The sequence below is a fragment of the Hydra viridissima genome, unplaced genomic scaffold (genome assembly GCF_058129835.1).
Source record: "Hydra viridissima isolate aposymbiotic clone 2 unplaced genomic scaffold, HvirCarnegie_v1 scaffold_4, whole genome shotgun sequence".
NCBI classification, from domain to species: Eukaryota; Metazoa; Cnidaria; class Hydrozoa; order Anthoathecata; family Hydridae; genus Hydra; species Hydra viridissima.
Genome location: NW_028324303.1, coordinates 19,790,979 through 19,818,172, shown reverse-complemented (window position 1 = coordinate 19,818,172; position 27,194 = coordinate 19,790,979). Strand labels below are relative to the sequence as shown.

At 27.5% G+C, this 27,194-nt stretch overlaps 4 protein-coding genes across 9 annotated transcripts; 3 read left to right on the top strand and 1 right to left on the bottom strand.

Moving 5' to 3' along the window:
* Positions 1-1,888: 1,888 nt before the first annotated feature.
* Positions 1,889-8,787, top strand: LOC145183140 (uncharacterized). 6 transcript variants are annotated; one of them, XM_090085667.1, is made up of 20 exons: positions 1,889-2,061; positions 2,142-2,192; positions 2,378-2,454; positions 2,640-2,688; positions 2,841-2,935; positions 3,059-3,142; positions 3,461-3,495; positions 3,602-3,654; positions 3,835-3,894; positions 4,061-4,114; positions 4,274-4,296; positions 4,385-4,447; positions 4,837-4,878; positions 5,004-5,075; positions 5,178-5,237; positions 5,555-5,611; positions 5,718-5,768; positions 5,995-6,032; positions 6,197-6,296; positions 6,419-8,787. In XM_090085667.1, exons 1-20 carry the CDS (start codon positions 2,007-2,009, stop codon positions 8,693-8,695), a joined length of 3,396 nt encoding a protein of 1,131 aa, XP_089941793.1. In that variant the 5' UTR covers positions 1,889-2,006; the 3' UTR covers positions 8,696-8,787. The 6 variants fall into 6 exon arrangements, with proteins under 6 accessions (XP_089941793.1, XP_089941796.1, XP_089941794.1 ...); XM_090085670.1 differs by lacking the exons at positions 3,461-3,495; positions 3,602-3,654 and having other exon boundaries at positions 1,913-2,061; positions 5,178-5,301; XM_090085668.1 differs by lacking the exons at positions 3,461-3,495; positions 3,602-3,654 and having other exon boundaries at positions 1,939-2,061.
* Positions 8,788-9,573: 786 nt separating this feature from the next.
* On the bottom strand, positions 9,574-17,828 carry LOC149890408 (uncharacterized). Its single transcript, XM_090085264.1, has 6 exons — positions 17,760-17,828; positions 17,574-17,622; positions 12,865-12,890; positions 10,656-10,724; positions 10,446-10,550; positions 9,574-9,606 (listed from the first exon to the last, which is right to left on the bottom strand). The coding sequence occupies exons 3-6, from the start codon at positions 12,880-12,882 to the stop codon at positions 9,574-9,576; spliced, it is 225 nt and encodes a 74-aa protein (XP_089941390.1). The 5' UTR covers positions 12,883-12,890; positions 17,574-17,622; positions 17,760-17,828.
* Positions 14,031-17,072, top strand: LOC149890409 (uncharacterized). The gene is made up of 3 exons (XM_090085263.1): positions 14,031-14,199; positions 14,333-14,681; positions 17,016-17,072. Exons 1-3 carry the CDS (start codon positions 14,111-14,113, stop codon positions 17,070-17,072), a joined length of 495 nt encoding a protein of 164 aa, XP_089941389.1. The 5' UTR covers positions 14,031-14,110.
* An 846-nt stretch (positions 17,829-18,674) lies between the features above and the next one.
* On the top strand, positions 18,675-20,339 carry LOC149890407 (E3 SUMO-protein ligase ZBED1-like). Its single transcript, XM_090086535.1, has 2 exons — positions 18,675-19,816; positions 20,022-20,339. The coding sequence occupies exons 1-2, from the start codon at positions 18,806-18,808 to the stop codon at positions 20,337-20,339; spliced, it is 1,329 nt and encodes a 442-aa protein (XP_089942661.1). The 5' UTR covers positions 18,675-18,805.
* Positions 20,340-27,194: the final 6,855 nt, after the last annotated feature.

The following is a 27,194-nucleotide window of genomic DNA, read 5'->3' as shown; positions in this document are numbered from 1 at the left end:
TAGGTTCGTTTTTATGTCAGCACCCACTTGGTGATTCTTTTTCCCACTTGTTTCAATCTCCTGTTTATGTGATTGTCGGTGTATTTCGAATTTGTTTGTCGCTTGCAAAATTTTAACTTTTTGCATTCCATCTTTTTTTTCAAAAAATCTTTTTTTTTCCATTTCTTTTCCTAAAAAAAAGATTAAAAAATCAAATGAAATAAATTATTTTTACTTGTGTTACTGCAGTTACAGATCGTGACCTTAGAATAATAGAGTTCTATTTCCATTTTGTAATTTTGTGAGAGTTTAACAATCGATTTTTAAATTAGATATTTTGCTATAATTTTTCAATGATTTTTGTTATTATATAACATATAACAATGTTATATAACATATTCTTATTAGCCTATTCATAAAAAATGTTCAATTGTAGTATTAAAATAATTATGTAAAGTACGTCTATTATGTTAATTTAAATATTTTAGCATTTAATTTAGTACAGCAATATTAATAGTAATATTAATAATTACAATAGTCAATTTATGCTGATAAGAATTTGTTTGGACAGCTTTTACACATAGCCAACACCTTTTTTTCATCAACAATGGCCTACGAAGTGGTCATAGAATTGGCCTGATTTGTGCTCTCATAAGGCGTAATCGATTTTTAAACTTTACCTTTTTAAAGAAAAAAATTCTTAGCATCGGCAAACATTTTTTTATTTTAAAAGGAAAAATCAGGCCGATTAAAAATCAATTACGCCTTATGAGAGGTCAAATTAGGCCGATCAAAAATCGATTAAGTCTTAAAATTACTTCTAAAATTATCAAAATTAAGTAAAAAACAAAAATAGGGCGTTAAAGAATTAAAACAGGCAAATATTTAAATTTAAAAATAGTATTGAAAAACTTTAAGCAACACGAAAATGAAGAAAAAGAAATAAAAAAACGATGAATAATTTTTGTCAAGTAAGTTAATGAGAGAAATTAAAAAAAATAAATTGAGAAACGGAATAAAAAACATGGAAATATTTCAAATTAAAATTACGTTCGTATAAATTCGTTTTAAAAAAGTAAAAAAGCTACACAAAACTAAAACAAAAACTTCCGTTGATGTTTAATTAGTTTAGTTCCCCTTTCTTGTCTTTTGATCTTTTGAGAAACAACTTACATTCATCTTCAAATTCGATCACGTCATTAAGTTGTTGCTCTGTCAAGGTTTTTTCTAATATATATTTAAAAAAAAAGAAAGAAACAGTTATATTTTTAAAATATTAAATTATCAAGAGAAAAACAAATACTCATTCAATGGGAAAATATCCTAAAAACAGTTATACTCTACGAAGCAATCATGTTTATAATAGCAAATGATGAAGATTATGCGATGATTAATGATGATGATGATGATGATGATGATGATGATGATGATGATGATGATGATGATGATGATGATGATGATGATGATGATGATGATGATGATGATGATGATGAACATATTTATTTTCGGTAACGCAACCTAAAAGGTTCGTTAATGCTGCCAATTTCGGTTTTGCAACGCTAAAATTCGGTAAGGTAACAGCACAACTCGGTAATGCAACACCCCACTTTTATTTTTTCCCGAAATATATCGAAATTCGGTATTGTAACTTATAAACTGTATATGCACTCATTGTTAACCGCCATTGCAACTAACGGTGAAGCGAAAAAATTCATTTGCGAAAATCTATGAAATCTTATATCCTTAAGAAAAGTCTTTCTAAAGTTACTTTTATCAATTCTTTCGTATTATAAGGCTGTTTATTATCAATCACTTTCTTATGATATTGAAAGCAACCAGTGTCGTAAGTTCACTTAAGACGTTGGTTGCTTTCAGTATCATTGCTAAGTTTTTTGTAGCTAGCTTGTTATCTCTTTTCGTAGACTTTCTTTTTAGAATATGTAGATACTTTTTCATTTAAAGTTATAGAGAATATTGAATAATGAAAAAGTGTTTACTTTGCAAGAAGAATTTAGATATTGAACTTTATGGAGGTGTACTATGGGGGGTGTGATGATTATGTTATCTGTAAGGCATGTGCAGGTGGGAAAATTTAAACAATAATGTTCATTACTTACAATTGATAGTGTTTTTTATTTATACATATTTATAAATTCTTTTAGATTCTTCATGCAGTTTCTCCAACTACAAAAAGGATGAATTAATTGGCAAAGGTATGTATATATATATATATATATATATATATATATATATATATATATATATATATATATATATATATATATATATATATATATATATATATATATATATATACATAAACAAACATATGCATATATGTAAACAGTGAGTATACATGTAAATCAGTGATGGTGTTTAATGCTTAATTTAATTTTAGCTTTCCAGAAATTTACAACAGAAGCTATAAAGGATATTGCATCTTCAAAATTGCTAACATCTATTTTTTCTGGTCAAGTATGTGTAATTTGCATACTATTGTGTATACACAATTTTTATCCATTTATATATATATATATATATATATATATATATATATATATATATATATATATATCATGTAAAAGCAGTGTGTCAGTAAGTTATATTTACTAATTCTTTTTAAATGAAATGCTGTAAAACTTTAAATTTTTATTTTATAGCTTTATAGTTACAGACACAATATGTATAAAGGAGGTGGCCTAGGAAAAAGTAAAGACACATTTACTTTAGTACTTTTTAAAGTTTAAGTTTTAACTTAAAATATAACAGTTAATCTTATTATAAAATATTTCATTGAAATTATTATTTATATTTACATTTAAGTGCTTTTAGATATTCTTAGTAAAATTCATTATTTAAAGGAAACCTTGTTCACCAAGAACTTATTGATTTATTATCTGATGATCAAACTCATGATCTCTATAATGCTTTAGCTCTTTCATTCAATTTTATTAAGGTAAAACCTTTGGATTCTTAAATAAAATTAATAGTTCTTAGAAATATATTATTATAAAACATTTTAAAAATAACAATTTTAATGTTCTAAATTGTAAATATATTTTTTTCTTTCTTCTTTCAGCATAATGATTACGTCTTTAAAGTATTAGTTCCTGAAGCTATTATTTACCTTTTTGCGAAAGTGGAACAAATGTCAAGAATTAAAGTATGCTTTTTTCTATTTTTATTATTTACTTGAATTTATTGTGTTTCTTGTATTATTCTTTATAAATTATATATTTTACTAAAATAATATAGTAATGCATAATTGTTAGCAGTCAATAGTTATTGTATCATATTAGGCTAAAGTATTATTAAGTTCTTACATAACAGAAAAGTAACAATATAGTTTTATATTATTAGGCTGAAGTATTTTAAGTACTTATATAACAGAAAAGTAACAATGTAGTTTTATATTATTAGGCTGAAGTATTTTTAAGTTCTTACATAACAGAAAAGTAAGAATGTAGTTTTATATTATTAGGCTGAAGTATTATTAAGTTCTTACATAACAGAAAAGTAAGGATGTAGTTTTATATTATTTATTTAGAATTGTGCTATTCTGATAATTCTACTTCTTTATCCAAATTGATGTGTTTCTAACAACTGTTTAAACTATTTTTAGAAATGAGTTGTTAAGTAATTTATCTGAGGGTAGTGAAAGTGATCATTCTTCTGGTAATTAAATAGTATAATGATATAAATTTATAAAATATATATGATTTTGCATGTCCAATTAATACAAGATTACTTCCAACTGTATGCATAAATATAATATACCCACATTGTATATATTTGTAAGTTATTTATGTTTTAGTTAATTATACAAAATTATTTTGCTATTTTTATGTATACTAGACATTGACCAATCATTTTCACAATACGTGATGAAACAAGCAAAAAAAGCCAAAATTACAAGTACGCCTCACTCATTACCAATGTTTTATGTATATATCATTCGTACCAATGTTCTGTCAGTGAATTAATGGCTAGTTATAAGAATATTACATTAAAAAAATATTATATCAAATTATACATTTATAAAAAAAGAAATAAAGAAACTATATATATAAATTGTTTTTAGAAAATAATCGTATGTTGAGGTGTTTCCAGAAAGATGTACAGAATTTCTCTAAAAGTATGTCAATTTACAAATGTTTGTCTTATTTGTGATGGTCCCACCAATATTTTCATGAATAATTGTAATTAAATAAGTAAATATTACTAATTAGTAAATTATAAATATTTATAGTGAAGTTTTAATTCTGTTTCTATGTTTCCTTTTGTTAATCTCTAGATTTTGATGTAACTAATGAAAAGGTAGATTTTTATAAAAAAGATTTTTGATTTGATTTTTAAATACTTATATTTTAGAATAATTTTAAATTGTATATTTTATATCATTTAGCAACTGGCACAAAATGAAATTATCCCTGAATTTATCAATTTATGTGAAGAGGATGAGTGCAATGTAAACAATTTAGAATATTTTTCAAATTCAATTTTATTTTTGTGTGATTTTTTGTCAAAACTGGCTCAATCAAAATTGAAAAAAAATAAATTTGACTGCATATTTATATTTATAAAAGTTTCTAAATATTTATAAATATTTGTTTATACTGCATATTTATTATTAGTATGTATGTATATTTATGTGTTAACATGTTTTTAGCTTCAAGATTTTTTACCTTTTATTATCAACTTATGTAGAATATCTACACAAGATAGTTCACAGAAGTTGATAACTAATATTTAATTTTAGTTGTGGTTAGTGATTTTAACAAAGTATAATAGATGATTGTCTTATAATTTACTTTGCATATTACAAGAATGCATATTTACTACTATTACTATTGATAGGAAACCATAGTCAAATGTCTACTTGATGACTTGCTGATAGAGGTATTCTCTAAAAATATAATTATGCATTATAGTTTATATCTTTACTCTGTTTTTATAACCTGATTGTTATTTTATAAATTTTTCAGCCTTGCCTACTTTTGTTTATTGTATGTTTTTGGTATTAGGCATGTTTAACTGATGGTGTTCATTTTAACATTGAAAGTTCTGTTAATATTGACACAATAACTGCTGATAAGGTAAATTTTTGGAGTTAGTCAATTCTAATTTCATTCTAAATTTTATTAATTACATTACATATAAAATGCCTTTTAATGCATTTACATAATATTTATATCTAGGAAGCGTTACCAGAATCAAGACCCACATCAAATGATAGTGTAGATACTGCAGAAGTTAATGTATGTTACTGTTAGATAACTTTTAAAGATTTTTAACTAGCTATTGAATGTTGTGAATATAAAAGTAAGAAGAAAGTATTTTTTCAATTGATTTACTATTTGTTCATTATTCAAAATATGATCTGAAAATTTTAATTTAAAAAAGTTAAGAAAATCTTATTCAGCTGTTATTTTAACCATTGCACCTAATTTAACTATTATATTTAATTAACTCTGTTTAAAGTAAATATTGCTGTCATTTTTCCTCAATTTATATGTGTTTTTAAATTGTTTTACATTAAATTACTTTTTTCATGGAATATTTTTTGTTATGCAAGGCAAATGAAGTAACACAAATGACAAGTAAATCCCAATGTGATGACCTTTTGATTCATGTGAGCAAATCCACTTGCTGTTTCAATTCAAATCTTAAGTTATTGCAATTAACTTAGCATTCTGAAAATCAAGCTATATATAACACTAACATTATTTTTTCAATAGGATTTAATGTCTGACATGACAGCAGTTTACAAAGCATTTGGAAAAAAGTTTGTAAGTTTTTTATTTAATTAGCTGCAGGAGCTATATTGTTAAAGTGTATATATATTCCTATATATTTATGTATATATGTATACATATAAACTTTAACAATATATCTTTAACAATATAGAAATAATATATATATATATATATATATATATATATATATATATATATATATATATATATGTATATATGTATATATGTATATATGTATATATATAATTTCCTGTTTCAGTCTACACAAAACCAATTATTAAATGGCATGACTACAAGGTAATAAAAAATGTTATATTAACTATAGTTTTATATTTATGTTTACATATATTGTATTAAGCATAGTTTTGAAAGTAAGTAATTACTTTTGACATACATAAGTTGTAAAAAATAATTTAATTAAAAGTTATTTAGTCTAATCTATTTTACATATACTGCACTAGTGTTGAAAGTGAAGTTGCTTTCCAAGCTAATGAAGAAAATAAATTTGGCAGCATGATAACTGGTTTTATGAAATGTGGAATGGTCTCTGAAGCAGAGAAAGTGTGTATTTACATTTCATTCTTAGTTGTTGTATAAGTTGCATTTAAATTCATTTTTTATGCTCTTGAGACTGAAAAAGAATATTATTAGTGTTTCCATTATCATTGTTGTTTGTTTTACAGATGTTCAAGGAGTGGAAATCTTTAAAGAGTCGAGTTCAGAAAAATTCAGAAAAAGGATGTCGCAATAAAGTTAAATGTCCTATTTGCAATAAACTTGTTATAGATCTCCCAAGACATCTGCGGTCTTCAAAACATAAAATGAAAAAAGAGGATGCTCGTCAAGCAAGAGGTGTTTTTGACTTGAGAAAAACTCGTGTTGATTCAATAAAATCAGCAACAACAAAAACTGTTAAGTATATTTGTCCCATGTGCAAAGCTGTGGTCAAAAGAATTCATGACCACCTTTACAAGTCTCCACATCATTTGAAAAATAATCCTGAAAAATATAGAGAAATGCTTCAACTTAAAGAAGTATTTGGAGATGAGATAAAAATAACAATACCATTTAAGCGTGTGGAAAAACATAGATTTGCGGAATATGAAGGTAAAAGCATTGGAACTGTATGCATTCAGAACGATGATCTTAACATGAAACCATCTACATCTAATTGTTTTGAAGAACAGGTGGAAAAGGTTCTTTCTTGCAAAGATAACCCTGACCCTAGTTTTCAAGATTGTCTTGATATATTTTGTCTTTATTTAAAAAGCCGATCAGGTGGAAATAAGGACTCCAAATCTGCAGGAAATGAGGTGGCTCAAGTAAGGAGAATGATGGAGGTCTTGTCTCCGAATGGGGATCCATGCTATACCAAGTTTTTTGACCTGCAGCGTTTGCAAACACTTTGGTTTTCTCATGCTCAAAATATGATGTATGAACCCGGAACAAAGAGATCGTATCTGTTATCGCTCAGTCATTTTATGGATTTTTTAATTCGTTCTAAACTAACCCCTAATGTAGCCAATGTTGTTCCCGTACCTCACTTAGAGGCAGACGTAATGCATGTGTGTCGGAACGAAATTTCGAAATGGCGACAGTCACTAAGAGTTGAGGAAGACGAGAGACAGTTTGAAGTTTTAGTTCAAAACAGTGAAAAAATGATCCCTAAAGAATATTTCAAGGCTATATTAGATAGCAAGTTTAATAGTAGTGTTGCCAAAAAAATCAGAGAAATATATTGCGAATATTCCTCTAAACCTAGTGAGTTTTTATTAACACGCACTTTGTATACAAATGCTAGAGATTGCATTTTTTTTAAATTAATATGTGACAATATTTCCAGATCAGGAGCTATTGCTAATATGACATTGGAAGAGTATGTTAAAGGATCCTTTACTCCAACTGGTATGTATGTAGTATTAGTAAGAAAACACAAGACATACAAAAAGTATGGGCCTTGCCAAATCATAATTAATTCAGAATTAAAATTTTTGTGTGATTCATTTTATCAAATTATAAGAAATGGTGTCCCTGGACGAAAATCGGAGAATATGTTTATCTCATGGTCAGGCTGCAGTTTAGAACCCGGTGCAGTCTCAACCCAGTTAAATTCTTACTTCACTAAATGTTTACCAGACGACGTTATCATTGGTAATGTTAGTGCCACTTTAATTCGGAAGAGCTTATTAACTTTTTTTTATGATAACTATCCTGACATTAAAGAAGAACTTGCAACATTAATGAAGCACAAACAAAGTACCGGTGAGAAATGGTACTATTTAAACCAAACAAAAAAAGAAGTCTCAGCCACTTCAGAATTGGTTTCAGCAGCAATATTTGGCAATAAAACACAAAACAATGAAATTGATTTCCTCAATGAAAGTTCCACCGAAAAAAATTTACACTTATATAAAGCTGATAAAAGGAAAGGAATGTCCGATGATGATCTTTTTATCGATAATGACAGTCTCGATGATGGGGATAATGAATATCACGAAACAAGTGATGATCCCATCAATTCTTGTAAAAAAAAGTCTTGGACACTATCTGAAGTAGAGGAATTGAAAAATTTATTTCAAACAGAAGGTATTACGTCGTGGAGTCAATCGCGTATTCGAGAAGTAATATCTGGAAACGAAATTTTAAAGAGACGTAATGCAAAGCAAGTTTACGATAAATTGCATCATTTACAAAAAATGACATCAAGAGAGCATGCTCAGAAAGAAGACAAAAATGAGCCTGTAGCTAAGAGAAAAGCTGTCTTTCCAATTGAACATACAAAAATAATCAAGAGATTATTTTCCAATGAAATTGGTGGTAAAAAACTGATAACAGAAGAAAATATTGTTCTTACAATTAAGAAAGACGAAAAGGCTAAAGAAATGCTAAGTGATTTTACAATACCGCAATTAGTTGCGAAAGTTCGGTATGAAAAAACAAGAAGCAGAATAAAGAAATAGAAAGAGTGACATCCAATCTGTGACAAATATAAACTATAAAGATGTCAACTTGTAACATATTGTAGATATAAAAAATTATGGTTTTAATAAAATGTATTTTTTGATATATTTCTAAATGCATAGGTTAGATTTCAAATTCCATTGTGGTTCCATAAATCAGGTCATATATAAACTGCACCCGTCTCCAAAACAATGTGCTCGATGATTTAGCTAAGCAATCAGTCACCCTCGTAAACCTTATTTTAAAAATTTGAAAGTCTATTAAAGCTTTCATGAATAATTGAAATATATACTCAGAAATCGAAAACCAAAAACTTCAAAATAATTTTTTTTATCGTAAAAAAAGCAAACATTTAGCATAAAGTCTTTTCCTAAGAAAGGGATTGCCACAATACGGCCTGCGGACAGATCCGCATCGCAATATTAATTCGTTCCGCGGACCCTTGTGGTAAAAACGCTATCCTAAGAGACTATGAGATACAGAAAATTCGTCTTTGTAAATGAACAGAATGAACATTGCAACAACTCCCTGACACTTTAAATATTCGATGTAAATGTACGCCTTTAATGTTAGTGCGTTAAGAAAATTTGTCCTTAATTTAAACCAAGCATGTCAAACTGGCGGCTCGTTACATAGCTTTTATAGTTAAAAAATAAGTCTAATAAAACTAACAAGCGATTGTATTACAATCTTTTGTAAAAATTATAAAAATTAATTAGTATTCAGTGTGAGGCCCCCTATACTAGTATTATTTTTAACTACCCCCTACACCGAAATGGCTTTGACATGCCTGATTTAAACCTAAACAGTTACGGAAATTAGTTTAATATCGGAGCTCTCATGGCATTTTATCCTACAAATCAGTTAAGTTGAAAATCTAATCCGTTTCTGGAGCTCGATTTAATTTTAGCTTCAAATCAATACAAAGTATATTTGAATTAACAGAGTCATTTTATTCTTTTCTCGGTATTGCAACGGCTCTAAAATCGGTAACGCCACTGAGTCAACAAACATGGTCATAAAAACTTTTAAAAATCATTTTTTGATTTGAAGTAAAATATTTTCTTGGATTTCATATAAAACTGAGATCATCACGCTAAAAAGATTTTCTTTGCAGTAGCGAAAAAAAAAGTCAATTTTTTATACGAGAAAAGTTCTCAATTCACAAATCTGAAGAAAACTTATCTGCGCGATTTTCTATAACGAGCTTTTTAAAAAACTATCTAATGATGGTGATGCTGACCAAAGTTGACAGAGGGGATAATGATACAATAACAGGTGATGAGACACAAACATAGGAATATTACATATCCGAAAGTGATTTTCAAGATTGCCTTAAAACTTTGACTGGTGATGATTGATTCGGTAATGTTGCTTTGAGTACACAAAAAAAGTTAATAAAGAGAAAATATGGACTTCTAAGTTTTGATAACATTTTTTTCGGATGAAATATGGGTCATTTATATATAAAAGAGCCCAATTCAGACTAGACATTTCAGTCCGGCATCAAAAAACGGAAATAACACAAGCTTAAAAAAAGGTTGCAAAACCGAACGGAGATCTACATGGTGATGATGATGATGATGATGATGATGATGATGATGATGATGATGATGATGATGATGATGATGATGATGATGATGATGATGATGATGATGATGATGATGATGATGATGATGATGATGATGATGATGATGATGATGATGATGATGATGATGATGGTGAAGATGATGATGAAAACAAGTAAACATGTAAACAAGTAAACAATACTTTAATTCGTGAGATTCCTTCCAATTTAGCAAATAGATACAAAGTTGCTTCCGGTACCAAGACTTTAAATGTATAATCACTATGCTAAATTTAAAAAAAAAATTATACCTCTTTCAAACTTCTTTAAAAATAAAATGAATAGTTATTTATTTGTAAGATGTAATTTATAATAACATAACTCTGCTTTACCTTGAGAATATTAAAGAATTCACGCAAAGCACAAAATAGATCATCTTTTTGGTCATTTGACAAAATATTATAATATGTAATATACAATTTGCTGTACAAACTATTTAAGTTTGGTGAGTCAAAACTACGTAGAGTTTTGACTGTAACAGCCGTTAATTGTAAAATTTCGTAATTAAAATAAAAGTTCGTAAATAGAGTTTGGTATCAAAAGTTCAAAATTTTAACTATTTTATTTTTAAACGTGCTTTTGTTTGCAAAATCGATTGTATCCTGTGACAGTATATTCCAATCGTCGACCACTCTGTCTGTTAAATAATAATACCTGCATAATTTCTTATTATATTGTCGATGAAGTCTTTTAATATGACGATATCTGGACATGCTGTTATAAAAACTCAAAGACTCTTCAAATCTAATATAATCAGTTGAATTTAATATTTTAAATCTCTATTAAGTCGCCTCTTCTTCTCCTTTCTTGTAAGGTTGGTAAACCCAATATTTTTCTCCTTTCTTCATAACAAATACCATTCGGTGATTCAATCCTTATCGATCTACGCTGTACATTTTCGAGTCTCTTAATATCTTTAGTACAATATGGTACAATATGGGCTCCATACAAGTGCTGCATATTCAAGCTGCGGCCTAATAGTTGACTTGTATAACAATTTTAATATGGAAACATCAAGGTATTTGAATCCGTGTTTTAAAAAACCCAATTTTCGATTTGCCTTATTTGCTACACTAATAACACGATTTTCCCATTTAAGGTCATTTGATGTAATCACACCTAAATCTCTTTTAACTTCTGTTTTTTGCAAAATGTGATCTCCTAGTTTGTAACTAAATCGAGGATTCAAATTGCCAATGTGCATTGTTTTACACTTTTCTCTGTTGAATTTAATAGACCACTTATTCGACCAATCTAATAACTTATTTAAGTCTTCTTGAAGAGCGTTATCGTTACTATTACGCAAATAATTCTAATTTATTTAGTATATTTACTTTTAAGCCATTTATGAATATGATAAACAGAAGTGGACCGAGGACAGAACCTTAGGGAACTCCACTTGTGACTTCCTGCCAATCTGAAACAAACTCACCCAGAACTACTAGTTGTTTTCTATTACTAAAAAATGATTTACACCATTGTCGGATATAGGTTTGAAAACCATGACCATATAGCTTGCAGCATAATTTCGATAAAGAAACTGAATCAAAGGCTTTTGCAAAGTCCAAAAATATTATATCAATATTGTTACCAGTTTCAATTTTGCTTGTTATAAAATCAAATGTCTCTAATAAATTGGAGCGACAATTTTTATTATCAACAAATCCATGCTGTTCATTTGCTATTAACTTATTTAAAGTTAAATGGTTTATCATAGCATTGAGAATAATTTTCTCCATAACCCTGCATACTCTTGATGTTATTGATATTGGTCGATAATTTGAAGGATCTAATTTATCTCCTTTCTTGAATAGTGGAGTTATGTTTGCATTTAACCATTCGTTTGGTATAACACCACTATAAAATGACATTTTAAAAGTCAGCGATAAAGGATATGATAGTGATTTTGAACATTCGTTGAGAACACGAGGATGAACTTTGTCAACACCGATTGTTTTATTAACATTAAGGTTTCTAAACTGATATTCAACATCAGTGTCATTAAAACTTGGATCGCTACAATAAAAATTACATTTTGAAGGAAAATTTACATGGTCTAACACCTCATCTTTTAAAAATACTGAAACAAAATACACATTTAAACAATTTGCAATATCTACTTAATTTGTTATAATTGAACCATCAAAAGTTTTGAGTGCTTTAATTGAATCCTTTATAACTATCTTACTATTTAATTATGCATAAACACTTTTAGGGTTGTTCTTTGAGTTTTTAGCCAGATTTAATTCAAAAGCTCTTATATCTTTATTGACTCTTTTTTTTACATTTTTGTTTAATGTTTTATAGATATTTACCATGTCAGTTTGTTTAAATCTTGAATGCCTGCATTTGTACCATAACCTTTTCTTTAACTTAATCATTTTTCGAAGTTCTTTAGTCATCCATGGAGCATACTTTTTATTTGTTTCATAACTAATAATTGAAATAAATTTACCACATCCACTATGATATATATGTAGCCATTTTTTATAAGCTTGACTAGCATTTAAATCTTTAAACCCAATCAAAACTTGTAAAATTCATCAAGTCTTGGTCCATAAGGTTCCCCTTGAAAATAAAATTGAATCTTGCAACCTTATTTTCTTATGTTTATTTAAAAATATAACCTATATCACTTAATAAACAATAAACTATAACTACATTATAAAGTTTACCAAATTATCTTAATATAATTAGTACAGAAATGCTTAACGTTTAATGTTCAACGTCGTTTCGTCATTAGTTCCAAGGCTTTGAATTAGTTACTAGGCTTTGTATGAGCGCGTACATCAAATGCACGCGGCCGTTGAAGAAAGATCTTTTGAGCGAGTTAAAACTTTTTAACTTTTGGAATTTAGTTATCAGTTTAGATATATTACATAAAGAATCATATTAAGATAAATAACCATCGTTAAGATCATAAGATCATATTATAATTGAAGTAAGTATAAGAAATAGTTATATATACATTTTTATTAGATAAAGTAGAAAGGATTTAAGTTTTTATTAGATAAAGTAGAAAGAATTTAAAGTAGAAAGGAATTTAATTTTTTAAATCGTTTAGATTTTGTTTGTTTTAGTTTTTTTTTTAGTAGTTTTATTTTTATTATTTTAGTTATCAGAAGGAAAATAGGGTTCTGGATGTTATTTAAAGTTATACTAATGCTGTTTCCATAAAAATGCTACTTTTACTTTGAAATTTCTCTGATGCTATTAACTATTTATGTTATTTTTTAGAAAAGTTAAATAAAAAAAATTAAAATTTTGTGCCGACTGAAAACGCATGTCAAATGTTATTGCATGAAAAGGTTAAATGTTGTTATGAAGATTACAGTTCTTATGAGAAAAAAAAGAAGGTAAAGAGAATTGTTTGTAAATATATATTTTGTATCTTTTTAAATATTCTTGCGTCATTTTTAGAATTTCTGTTTGCACACGTTTATTGTTTGCATATATGCCTTTTTGATAACTATGTGTGTGTGGTAATAGGTGCTTTATGGTTGTTTTATCAATGTGTTTTTATAATAATGTAAAGTGTTTTTTTACTGTTTGTGTATGTGTTAATATGTGTTACATAATTGTTTTAAAAATGTGTTTAAATATGTGTATAAGGTATTTATTTATTTTAGTATATATATAACCTTATATACATATTTAAACACATTTATTGTGCTTATAGTTTGTACATATGTTTACATTATGTTCTTTCCGTGTTTTTAAAGTGCTGTGACTTGGTAAACATCTACCTGAAAATCAATTAGTTTATTTTAGAGAAGGAGCAGAACATATGGCTTCAGATCGTGCAGCTCAGAGTGATATGCACCTAATGGCATGGTTTAAGTTAAATACTGAAAATGAAAGAGCATATTGCTATTCGTATGTAGACATTCCTTATCACTTTATATTTGATGATAAACATTGTAAATGGAAGGTTAGATAAAGGGGTGGTAATAAGGTGATAGTAAGAATGTATAAAGTTAATCCAACTGGAGAATTGTTTTTTTCTTAGACTGTTACTTTTGCAAGCAAAAGGAGCAACATCTTGGGAGGATGTGCGTACTGTTAATGGTATTGTCCTTGAAACGTTTCGTGAAGCATGTGTTTTGAAAGGTCTGTTGCAAGATGACACTGAATGGCAGAATACTCTTTCTGAGGCGGTTTTAACACATATGCCAAAGAAAATTAGACAGTTGCTTTCAATTATTTTGACCTTTTGTGAACCTGACAATCCTTTACATCTCTGGAATACATACAAAGCTTTTATGATGGAAGATTTCATTCACCTCTCAGTCCCACTTCCAATAGCTGAACAAGCTACTCTTCACCAAATTGAAAAGATTATAAATCAAATGTGTTATGTAAAACCATATTTGTTTATAGTTGTACATATGTTTAAATTATGTTGTTTGCATGTTTTCAAAGTGTTGTGATTTGGCATTATGTTGAGCAAGATTGATAACCTTGCCAGCCAAGCGATGTACTTATAGCAGAGTTGTGACTTGGCAGCATTTAGTGCCAGGCGGAGTTACTGCTTTGGAGCTAGGTTGTGTTGTGTAGCCTTTTTTAATTATTCTCAAAACACATAGTAAAGTCTGTTAATGTTTAGCGTAATGTGTATGAGAGTATGCAACCTTGATCTTTAAATCTAGGGTGTTTTCATGTCCTAAATTTGAAGTAATTGAATAAATAATATTGAACATAAAAACAAATATACTTTTATGTATTTATATGTTTAGTAAAAAGATAAATATAGTTAACTTTAAATTGGTTTTCTAATTTTGCCTTTCATATTTTAATTTGGTTTGTTATCTTCACTGGATTTTAGGATCAAGGATGTAAATATTCTATTGTTATGTGTTATATTTGTGATGTTTTGTGTTGGTATTCATTCTTAACAATAGACACCTTCATGTTGGTGACTATTGTAAAAAATAGGTTATTTTGAATAATAGGTTGTTTCATTATTGGAACTTACTGCTTTTATTTATTTACTTAAAGCCAAGACAACATTATGCTAAAAATTCAATTTATATCTTTTGGTTTTTTTTTATATATATATATAGTAATTGGTTTTTTTATATATATATATATAGTATTGTTAATCCTTTTGTACTTCGAAACAGATTTTATTGTTACATTTTCGATAAATGTTTATATTAACTGCCATGTCAAAATGGGTTACTATAAATTGGTAAATCAATTTTCAGTTTTTATGTGGTGTTTTATTTTTGTTGTTGTTGTTGTTGTTGTTGTTGTAATTATAGTATCATAATTCCATTTTTTTTTTTTTTTTCTTTAGGGTTTACGACGCATTTATACGATTTATAAAAAGAAACCTAATTACCTTTTATTGTAAATTTTGGTCAGTTAAAATGATATAAATGTATGCAATTAGTTCAATTTTTTAAAAATTTTCTCTTTTTTAAGCCTGATAATTTGCTGTACGTAATTTAGGGAATCTTTTTAAATGGGTGGTGAATATTGGAGTTAAGCGTATTTTTCAAATATCGAGTTACTTAAATTTTATAAGGTTTTTAACTAATTAATTAGCTTAGTTTGCATTTGCAACACTTTTTAGGAAAGAAAAAATTCTTATATATGTTAAGTTCTTACAAATATTAAAAAGAAAAAATTCTTATACACGTAAATCATTGTTTTACATTTCATTATTTTGGTAAAAGGTCTTCATCAAAAACTTGACTACTCTTAATAAAAATATTCTCCTGACCACCATTAAGGCAAAAACGGGGAAGGGAGGTCCTTTATTATTGTCAAAATATTTAAGAGAATTAAATTTCGAGTAATATAAGGAATTTTTAGTAAATGGTAGCAAATTACCGTTTACTAAAAGCTATAGAAACAGAGGACATATATATAAAGATGGTCAGATTAGTGCCATATATAGTAATGGTCAGTTATTTTTAATAAATTTATTTTGTTGTGTGCATTTAAAGTTTTAAAGACAATTTCCTTTTTTAAAGAAACATGCCTCAAGGGGATACCAAAAAATTAATAAATCATGTATAATTTACATACGCTTAATATTAATCTTATTAATTAAAGTTCATGTTATAAAAAATATAACAAGAATACAGCCTTAATTTTTCGTCAATTTAAGGTCGCTTCACAGGAAATGTTTTTTTTTTAGTAAAATAACTTAAATCTGTTCTAAAATCAGTTTTATAAATTCAATTTAATGAAAATAACAATAAAATATAAATGCTTATTGAAAAAAAAAAAAAAGAGGACTTTATTTATAAAAAACGCATAAAAAAGCATATATTTATTTATTTTTCAAAACACGATTAAACCAGAATGGCTAATTAAAACAACTCGCAACTTTGCAATATTATTATCTGATATATGAGGTAGAGGATGAACTAAGATCAATATATAAAAACAAAAACATTTCTTTTAAGTCCCTAAAAACTGAAAATTGACTAATTTTTAGGGGGTAGGGTTCAAAAAAAGACTTAGCAATCAATAAATATTCATTCAATTATCAAGATTCTAGTTCATTCTCTACATATATATGTATTGGACAATTAGGGAAAATTTGAAGGTCTAAGCATTTTTTAATGTTGAGATATCGTGTTTTGAGTTAAACAAAAGGTCTAAGCATTTTTTAATGTTGAGATATCGTGTTTTGAGTTAAACAAAAGTTTTCATACTGCTTTTTTCCGTTGCTATAGGCGTTGCTAAGGAAGCTACTTTATATCATACCTGCAAAATGCAAAATTGTTGCTTAAAAAATTAAAATTATTAAAAAATAATTGTACCATCATTTTCAGCATTGTTAAAAGTCTCAAAAATCATGTTTTTCAATTTTTTTTTTTTTTTGATTTTACACCTTTTATTTCCTGTGAAGCCACCTTAAAGCATGATAAAGTGTCATTATTTTGTGTTAGTAACTAAAAACATATTGTGTTGAACTTAGTATCGAGGAAAATGATTCTGCCTTACACTGATATGATCTATGTCAGTTGTAAATTACTCAATGTTAAATAATTGGTAAATTATTTTACTTCCGCATACTCTTTATTTTAATTTTACAGAGGTTTAATTTTTTCAATTTGAATGCGTTTTTCTGAAAGGGTATCAGTTAAGGCTTCGCTACTTTAAATAGTGGAAAACAGCCACTATAAATTAAGTGACAGACCGATCATAACCCGTATTACGGGTTGCTTTTTGCTAGTGTTAAATAAACTTATATTTAACACAATATTGGTAAAATTTAAAACAATGCTTACTTTTTGATTTTTCACCAGCATTATAACTGATGTGCCTGTAACTGTAAATCTATAGCACAATAAAGAAAACTTTATTTTTAAACTATAAAACTTTGTAACAAAAAAAAACTGTAATACACTATTTTTAACAAATATTTCGAAAGTTTAATGTTTAATGTTAACAACATTGATAAAAATTACACATACTTGACCAGCAAAAATTGACTTGAGCAATAGTGATGATGAAATTTCACAAATTTACTGCTTTGTGAATTTTTGAAAAGCTAAATAACATATACACATATATTAGTATACACATAAACACTGATGTGTGTGAGTGTGTATATATATATATATATATATATATATATATATATATATATATATATATATATATATATATATATATATATATTAGGGCTTGCAAAGTTAACGCGTTAAAAACGCGTTAAAGCGCTAATAATTTAACGCAAGTTAAAAAAATTAACGCAGATGAAATTTTTTAACTCATAAATTTTCATAAAACCCTAACCCTAACCTTGACGATTAGATTAGATCATAAATTATTTTGGCGATGCTAATTTTGGTTAGCATCAAAAAATAATTTTTGAGCAATAAAGAAATTTTTATACCACTTTCTTATTTCTAATCAATGTTTACTCATTGATGATGCCATTTTGTTTTATTTGTCTCAATTATGTCTCTCTTACCTTATAATTTTTGTTTTCGAAATTGTTTTGATCGCGTTGTTGTTTTGTTAATAAATTTATTAAATTTCCAAAGTTTTAATATCTTATCCTGATGAACTTTATTTGTTAATAATTTAAATTATGGGTTCAAACGGCAATCAATCTATCCTCAACGGAGCCTTTACTTTTAAAGACGAATCAAAAAAATTGGTTATCTGTAAATATTGTTCCAAAGAATTTGCATATCACCGAAGTCTTACAACGCTTCAGTATCATTTGAACAGTAAACACGTGTTCTTCGCAACTACTAGTAAAAATCAAAACAAGATCGTGAGTTCCTCAAAACAACTTACAATTGAGGACAGTATTAAATCTCAAAATGGCGTAAATAGACAAATTTCTGCAGATAAATCAAAGGAAATTACAGAAGCCATTGTTTGCTGGGTTGCCAGTAGCTGTCGACCACTCAACATTGTTACAGATCCAGGTTTGACGAATGTCATTCGAACAGCAACGTCCGACTACAGTTACAATCTTCCCTGTCAAAACACAATTAAAATTAAAATGCAAACACTCTATGAAGATGAGAAGAAAAAAAAAATAGACCTCGTAAACATGGCTACTAGTATAGCAATTACCTGTGATCATTGGTCTTCAATGGGTAATGTCAGTTACCTTGGTTTAACATGTCATTTGATAGATAACAACTGGATGTTGAACTCATTTGCCTTAGGTGTTCATCAAACATTGGACCGACACACCAGTGACAATGTTTCAACCCACATCAGAAATATTGCAGATGAATGGGGATTATTTGAAAAAATATTTTCTATTGGTACTGATAACGGTAGAAACATTGTAAAGGCTGTATCAAGTTTTCCCTTCAAACATCTTCCATGTTTCGCACATACTGTTCAGCTAATTATAAAATCTGCCATTGAAGAGACTGCATTTGACATAACACTAGCTAAATGTCACAGAATTGTTGGACATTTTAAACATAGTCCAGCAAATAATATGGAATTACATGAAAATCAGATTGACCTCGACCTGCCACAAGAAAATCTAATTCAGCATGTTGTTACAAGGTGTAATAGCATGTATGATATGCTGAGACGTATGTTGAAACATAAAAAAACTATCACAGTAACACTTGATGAGCAAAACCATTACTTACAGACTTTGACAGAAAGAGAGTGGGAAAAAATGGAGAAAATTGCTGATGTTTTGCAACCATGCAAAGTGGCTTCAGAATTGTTAGGTGGTAATAAATACGTATCTAGTTCGGTGGTTTTACCAATTATATGCCACTTATCACGTGAAATGGTTATTCAAGATGATGATCCTCGTTACATCGCGCTATTTAAAGAAAAATTTGTAAATGAAATGGAGCGCAGATTTAATGATTTTTCGAATGATAGTTGGTTGCAAATCTCGTCAGCATTGGATTCAAGATTTAAAAATTTATCGTTTATAGCTTCAAATGAAAGATCAAATGTCTGGCAGAGATTATCGAAGCTTCTTGAATCTGTTCCAGACCTCAGACCAGTATCAATAGAACAAGAACCAAAAGAGGTGAGCATTTTGTAGTAATAAATTTGATATTGTTTTTTTATTGAATTATTCTAATGACATAATAATAGATTCAAAATTGCATTTATTAAAATAATCGTTTTAATAATAGATAAAACTCTATGAGTACTATAATATTAATTGAAATAGTTAGATAATATCTATATGCTTTATTTATGGTAATATTTGAATAATTATTTTGCAACAGCCATCAGCAAAAAATTTTAAAATGGCATTCAATCTACCAGATCTGGATGAAGTTGATTCCCCAAGTGAAGATGAAGTGAGTCGATATCGAAAAGAACCCTGCGCCAAAATGGATTCAGATCCTCTTCAGTGGTGGAAGCTACATCAAGGTTCATATCCTCGATTAGCAACAATCGCAAAGAAATATTTGTCAGTTCCAGCGACTAGAGTTCCATGCGAAAGACTGTTTTCAACCGCTGGATTCATTGCAGACAAGCACAGATCATCTCTGCTGCCAGATTCATTGAACATGTTATTATGTTTAAAAGACTGGCTTTAAGAAATTTTTTGTTTAAAGTTTTTAAAATATTTTATTTTTATTGGTTGTATTAGAAACAATAAAAACTATAATTAGAACTTTTTTATGATGTTTTATCATTTGCATGCAAATAGATCAAATGATTTAAAAAACTTTTCCTGTTTGTTTCCTTTATTTATTTAAACTAGCAATAAGCATCCCGTAAAACGGGTTATGGTCGGTCTGTTAATTTATAGTGGCTGTATTTCACAATTTAAAGTTGCGAAACCATAACTAATACCCTTTTAGAAAAACGCCTTCAAATTTAAAAAATTAAACCATCTGTAAAGTTAAAATAAAAAGTATGCGCAGGTAAAATAATTTACCAATTATTTAATATTGAGTAATTTACCATTGACATAGGTCATATCAGTGTTAGGCAGAACCATTTTCCTCGATATTACCAAGTTCAACGCAATACGTTTTTAGTTACTGACTCAAAATAATAACACTTCATAATGCTTTAAATTGACGAAAAAGTGAAGCTAAATTCTTGTGATATTTTTTATAACATGAACTTTAATTTATAAGATTAATATAAAGCGAACGTTACTTATACATAAATTATTAACTTTTTGGTATCCCCTTGACACGTTTCTTTAAAAAAGGAAACTGTCTTTAAAACGTTAAGTTCTCTTCAATATTTTGACACTAATAAAGGACCTCCCTTCCTCGTTTTTGCCGTTTTACCTTAATGGTGGTCAGGAGAATATTTTTATTAAGAGTAGTCAAGTTTTTGATGAAGACGTTTTACCAGAATACCGAAATGTAAAACAATGATTTACGTGTATAAGAATTTTTTCTTTTTAATATTTATAAGAATTTAACATATATAAGAATTTTTTCTTTCCTCAAAAGTGTTGCAAATGCAAACTAAGCTAATTAATTAGTTAAAAACCTTATAAAATTTAAGTAACTCGATATTTGAAAAATGCGCTAAACTACAATATTAACCACCAAATTACGTACAGCAAATTATTAGGCTTAAAATAGAGAAAACTTTAAAAAAAATTGAACTAATTGCATACATTTATATCATTTTAACTGACCAAAATTTACAATAAAAGGTGATCAGGCTCTTTTTATAAATCGTATAAATGCGTCAATCGTAAATCCTAAAGAAAAAAAAAAAAAGGAATTATGATACTATAATTACAACAACAACAAAAAAAACAAAAATAAAACACCGCATAAAAACTGAAAATCGATGTACCTATTTATAGTAACCCATTTTGACATGGCAGTTAATATAAACATTTATCGAAAATGTAACAATAAAATCTGTTTCGAAGTACAAAAGGATTAACAATACTATATATGTATATAAAAAAAAAACAATTTAAGATATAAATTGCATTTTTACCATGTTGTCTTGGCTTTCAGTAAATAAATAAAAGCAGTAAGTTCCAATAATGAAACAACCTATTATTCATTTTTTACAATAGTCACCAACATGAAGGTGTCTATTGTTAAAAATGAATACCAACACAAAACATCACAACAATAACACATAACAATAGAATATTTACATCCTTGATCCTAAAATCCAGTGAAGATAACAAACCAAATTAAAATATGAAAGGCAAAATTAGAAAACCAATTTAAAGTTAACTATATTTATCTTTTTACTAAACATATAAATACATAAAAGTATATTTGTTTTTATGTTCAATATTAGTTATTCAATTACTTCAAATTTAGGACATGAAAACACCCTGGATTTAAAGATCAAGGTTGCATACTCTCATACACATTACGCTAAACATTAACAGACATTATTATGTGTTTTGAGAATAATTAAAAAAGGCTACACAACACAACCTAGCTCCAAAGCAGTAACTCCGCTTGGCACTAAATGCTGCCAAGTCACAACTCTGCTATAAGTACATCGCTTGGGTGGCAAGGTTATCAATCTAGCTCAACATAATGCCAAATCACACCACTTTGAAAACGTGGAAACAACATAATTTAAACATATATACACCTATAAACAAATATGGTTTTATATAACACATTTGATTAATAATCTTTTCAATTTGATGAAGAGTAGCTTGTTCAGCTATTAGAAGTGGGACTGAGTGGTGAATGAAATCTTCCATCATAAAAAATTTGTATGTATTCCAGAGATGTAAAGGATTGTCAGATTCACAAAAGTTCAAAATAATTGAAAACAACTGTCTAATTTTCTTTGGCATATGTGTTAAAACCGCCTCAGAAAGAGTATACTGCCATTCAGTGTCATCTTGCAACAGACCTTTCAAATCACATGCTACACAAAACGTTTCAAGGACAATACCAATAACAGTATGCACATCCTCCCAAGATGTTGCTGCTTTTGCTTGCAAAAGTAACAGTCTAAGAAAAAACTATTCTCCAGTTGGATTAACTTTATACATTCTTACTATCACCTTATTACCACCCCTTTATCTAACCTTCCATTTACAATGTTTATCATCAAATATAAAGTGATAAGGAATGTCTACATACGAATAGCAATATGCTCTTTCATTTTCAGTATTTAACTTAAACCATGCCATTAGGTGCATATCACGCTGAGCTGCACGATCTAAAGCCATATGTTCTGCTCCTTCTCTAAAATACAATAATTGATTTTCAGGTAGATGTTTACCAAGTCACAGCACTTTAAAAACACAGAAAGAACATAATATAAACATATGTACAAACTATAAGCACAATAAGTGTGTTTAAATATGTATATAAGGTTAAATATATACTAATACTAAAATAAATAAATACCTTATATACATATTTAAACACATTTTTAAAACAATTATGTAACACATATTAACACATACACAAACAGTAAAAAAACACTTTACATTTTTATAAAAAGACATTGATAAAACAACTATAAAGCACTTATTTCCACATACAAATACATATCAAAAAAGCATATATGCAAACAATAAACGTGTGCAAACAAAAATTCTAAAAATGATGCAAGAAAATTTAAAAAGATACAAAATATATATTTACAAACTATTCACTTTACCTACTTTTTTTTCTCATAAGAACTGTAATCTTCATAACAACATTTAACCTTTACATACAATAACATGTCACATGCATTGTCAGTGTTGGCACAAGATTTTAATTTTTTTTTTCTAAATTTTCTAAAAAAGAACAAAAATAGTTGATAGCATCACAGAAATTTCAAAGTAAAAATAACCCTTTTATGGAAACAGCAATAGTATAACTTTAAATAACATCCATACCCCTATTTTCCTTCTAAAATATAAAATAATAAAAATAAAACTGCTAAAAGAAAAACTAAAACAAACAAAATCTAAACGATTTAAAAAATTAAAATCCTTTCTACTTTAAATCCTTTTTACTTTATCTAATAAAAGTTTTAATCCTTTCTACTTTATCTGATAAAAATGTATATATAACTATTTCACATACTTACTTCAATTATAATATGATATATAATTTATTAAGATGATTCTTTATGTAATATATCTAAACTAATAATTAAATTCCAAAAGGAAAAAAGTTTTCACTCGCTCAAAAGATCTTTCTCAAATGGCCGCGTGCATTTCAAGAACGCGCTCTACCAAAGCCTAGTAACTAATTCAAAGCCTAGGAACTAATGACGAAACGACGTTGAACATTAAACGTTAAACATTAAGCATTTCTGTAGGAATTATATTATGATTACTATTACTTTTATTATTATTATTATTAAAGTGTAAAAAAAAAAAAAAAGATATTTATTGACACTTAGCCTTTATATTTTTGCCATATATTTATAATAATGATCTAACATTTTATATATTTAATCTACTAGGTTTGTTTAGTTTACCATTAGAATTAATTATTTGTATTATTTAAATCTGTTAATATTCTATTTGAAGAACAATTTTATTTTATTTAATGAAAAATCTCAAATACTGTTTTATGAGGATTCTTGTTTTATTTTTTTTTTAGCAGAAACTATTGATTTATTAATCATGTGTTATATTTCTTGACCTTGTTATATCACTTAAAAAGTAGGCATAGGTTTTAAAAAAAGATCTTGTATATAAATAACATAAAAAATTAAGTTAACAGATTTTATCGCCACAAAGGTTGTGAGAACAACAAGCTTTTATGTCAATCTCACAAATGTTAGTTGAAAACCTTTATGTTTTACAAAATATTTTTTATAGTAAAAAACCACAAGGTTATGTTGCTCAATTAACACTATTTAAAATTACATTAACATCAGTTACAAGCTCTATTTTTTTTCTTCTTAAGCTTAGATAAAATTGTATTTGTAATTATGACAAACTAAGATTATGCAAGTTATATGGAAGTAGTTCATCCTGAAATGATATGATGTTAATAGCTGACATTATTTTAAAATTTATTAAAGTATAAAAAGTAATAGTTGTAATTCCATACCTCTTCTAGCATTTAGCAATGTAAGTCTTGCACATGCGCAATCCCGAAGCTCACCAAAACATTCAGAGTCAAACCATTGATAGGAATCTTTTGCTAAATCTGCCATTTTTGTAATTACAAAATTGCGAAAAGCAATGACATCTTCTTCAACTGGAAGTTCAGATGGTTTACAGGATTTTTCGTTTTTTTTTTTATTTAGTAAGTTGCATGGCCAAAGATAAAGTCCTCCCACATTTCTAAAACACTAACAAACTTGTCAGTTTCACTAGCATCGCTGTCATTTGCTTCTGATAAATATATGGCTTTAAGAACTTTTGCAGCACGTTTTATTAAATAAAATATATTTTGTTTTAAACCAACTTTGATCCCTGAATGTGCCTTTTTTGTAAAAATATATATTGCTTCTCTTAAGGCAAAGAAGTTAGAACGCAAAAACATTCTACTAGAATCTTTACTTTGTGTTGGTAAGTTTTTGCAGTGTAAAAATAGGTTGTAAAGATGTGCTAATTGTCTCATAGCGTTTCTGAAAGAGCTTCTTGCTTCCATAACTTTATTAAGTTTCCTCCTTTCTTTATCATAAAAGACTGAATCATTTTTGAGAATTGTTATGTCTTTTAGGCAAATCTGACCAATTTTATCTGTTCGAAAATGTGATAAAATGTTTTTTTTTAAATTCATCACTTAATCTTGCTACTTCAGGTAATCTTAGAAGCCCCACTGGCACAGGAAGAACTTTTTGACGTGAGTGTTTTTGACACGACTTCACATGATTGTGCCAGAATCGTTTTGAAACAAACACAAGGCATTGACTGCAATAACTAATTTCCTTGTATTTTTGAGCCTCTCGTTCTCTTTCATATTTTAGTTCCGCTTTTCCCGCTTCAGCTACATTGACTTCCAAAATCCCTTTTGTTTTAAACCTTCCAAAAGCTTCATCTCTTTCTTTTTTTGATTTAATTGATAATGCAGCTTTATGTGTCTTGTTAAAAATGATGTATACTTTTTACAAAAAATGCAAAATCGATGTGGTTTCTTTTTTCTTACATTCTAAAATTTAGAATTTTAAATTTCAATTTCTGGAAATTTTGGGATTTAACTTTATTCAGATTGATTTAATAATTGTTTAAAAAAAATGTATTTTTAAAAGGTACCTTAACTTTTTTAGGCATTTCTTCATCAGGCAATGTTGGTTCGCTGTTTTGACCTACCTAGAATATTTAACAACAATATGAAGTAAGAGATGTTTTCTTTTTTAATAGTTTTTCTTGATTTTGTTTCATATAATGCTAAGAAAGATTTCATATGTTTAATATAAAATCAGTGTTTTTCTTAGTTTTTAAAATCTTAAGTATTTAAAATATTTTTTATAAAAAAGTCAACTTAGTTTTTACCTGAGATTTGTCTGTCACGCCATCTATCATAAAAGTGCTTGAAGCTATTTTGGCATTTTTAGTATCGGATATCTGCAAACAAATGCGATTAAGATATTTACTACATTAATCAAAAATAAATCAAAAAGCAATAAACTTAACTTGATTTTGATCACTTTAAACATGGAAAAGTTAGGCATAATCAAATAACAATTAAAGTATTAAATAGCACTAAAAAATTTTGTGTATTAAAAAATTGTTTTCAGGTTAACAAATAAAATGATAAATTAACCTCTAAAGCTAAGTTGTAGTTAAGAGCTTCTAAATCAATGTAATCCTAAAAAAATCATTAGCATCTTTGTTTAAATCAAATCATATCATAAACGCAAAGTGGTAGTAAATTAAAGCTAAAACGTCACATACCTCACTGGAATCTGATCTTCATGTGCTTTCATTTTCTAGAGTATCAATTCTTTCTTCATTACAGGACTTTAAATTAAATTTTTAAAAATCTATATCATTTGTTGCACATAATCAATGTAATCAATTCTGATGGAATATTGATAAAAATTTAGCATAGTTAAATGTATAAAAGTATTCATTTAAAGTATTACGGCTATAAACAAAACAAAACTTCGATTTTTTTATTGTGAAAAGTAAAACTTAAATATAAAAAACTCATTTATCATAAAAATGCGACGTTTCTGGGTTTGTTCATTTCAACGCGCAATTTATCTAAATCTAATTAAGAACTCATGAGAGAGAGAGTTAAAGTTGTTATGTTCAACTGAACGCCTTGTTTTTACATTTGATATTACATTTTTATCCACAGCATAATTTCAAGCTTGACATTCTGCTTTACTTTCTAAATTTTTCTTGATAAAAATAAATTGATAGCTTTATTGTTTTTTCTTTATTAGAATAGATTTTCTTTATAATGCAGCTGCTAATACATTATAATTCAAATCTATTCAAAATGTATTCTAACTAAAAAACTGAAATACTATCCCTTATGAAATAGTTTCTGAAAAAAAGTTTTCCATGTTTCACTAAATTGTCT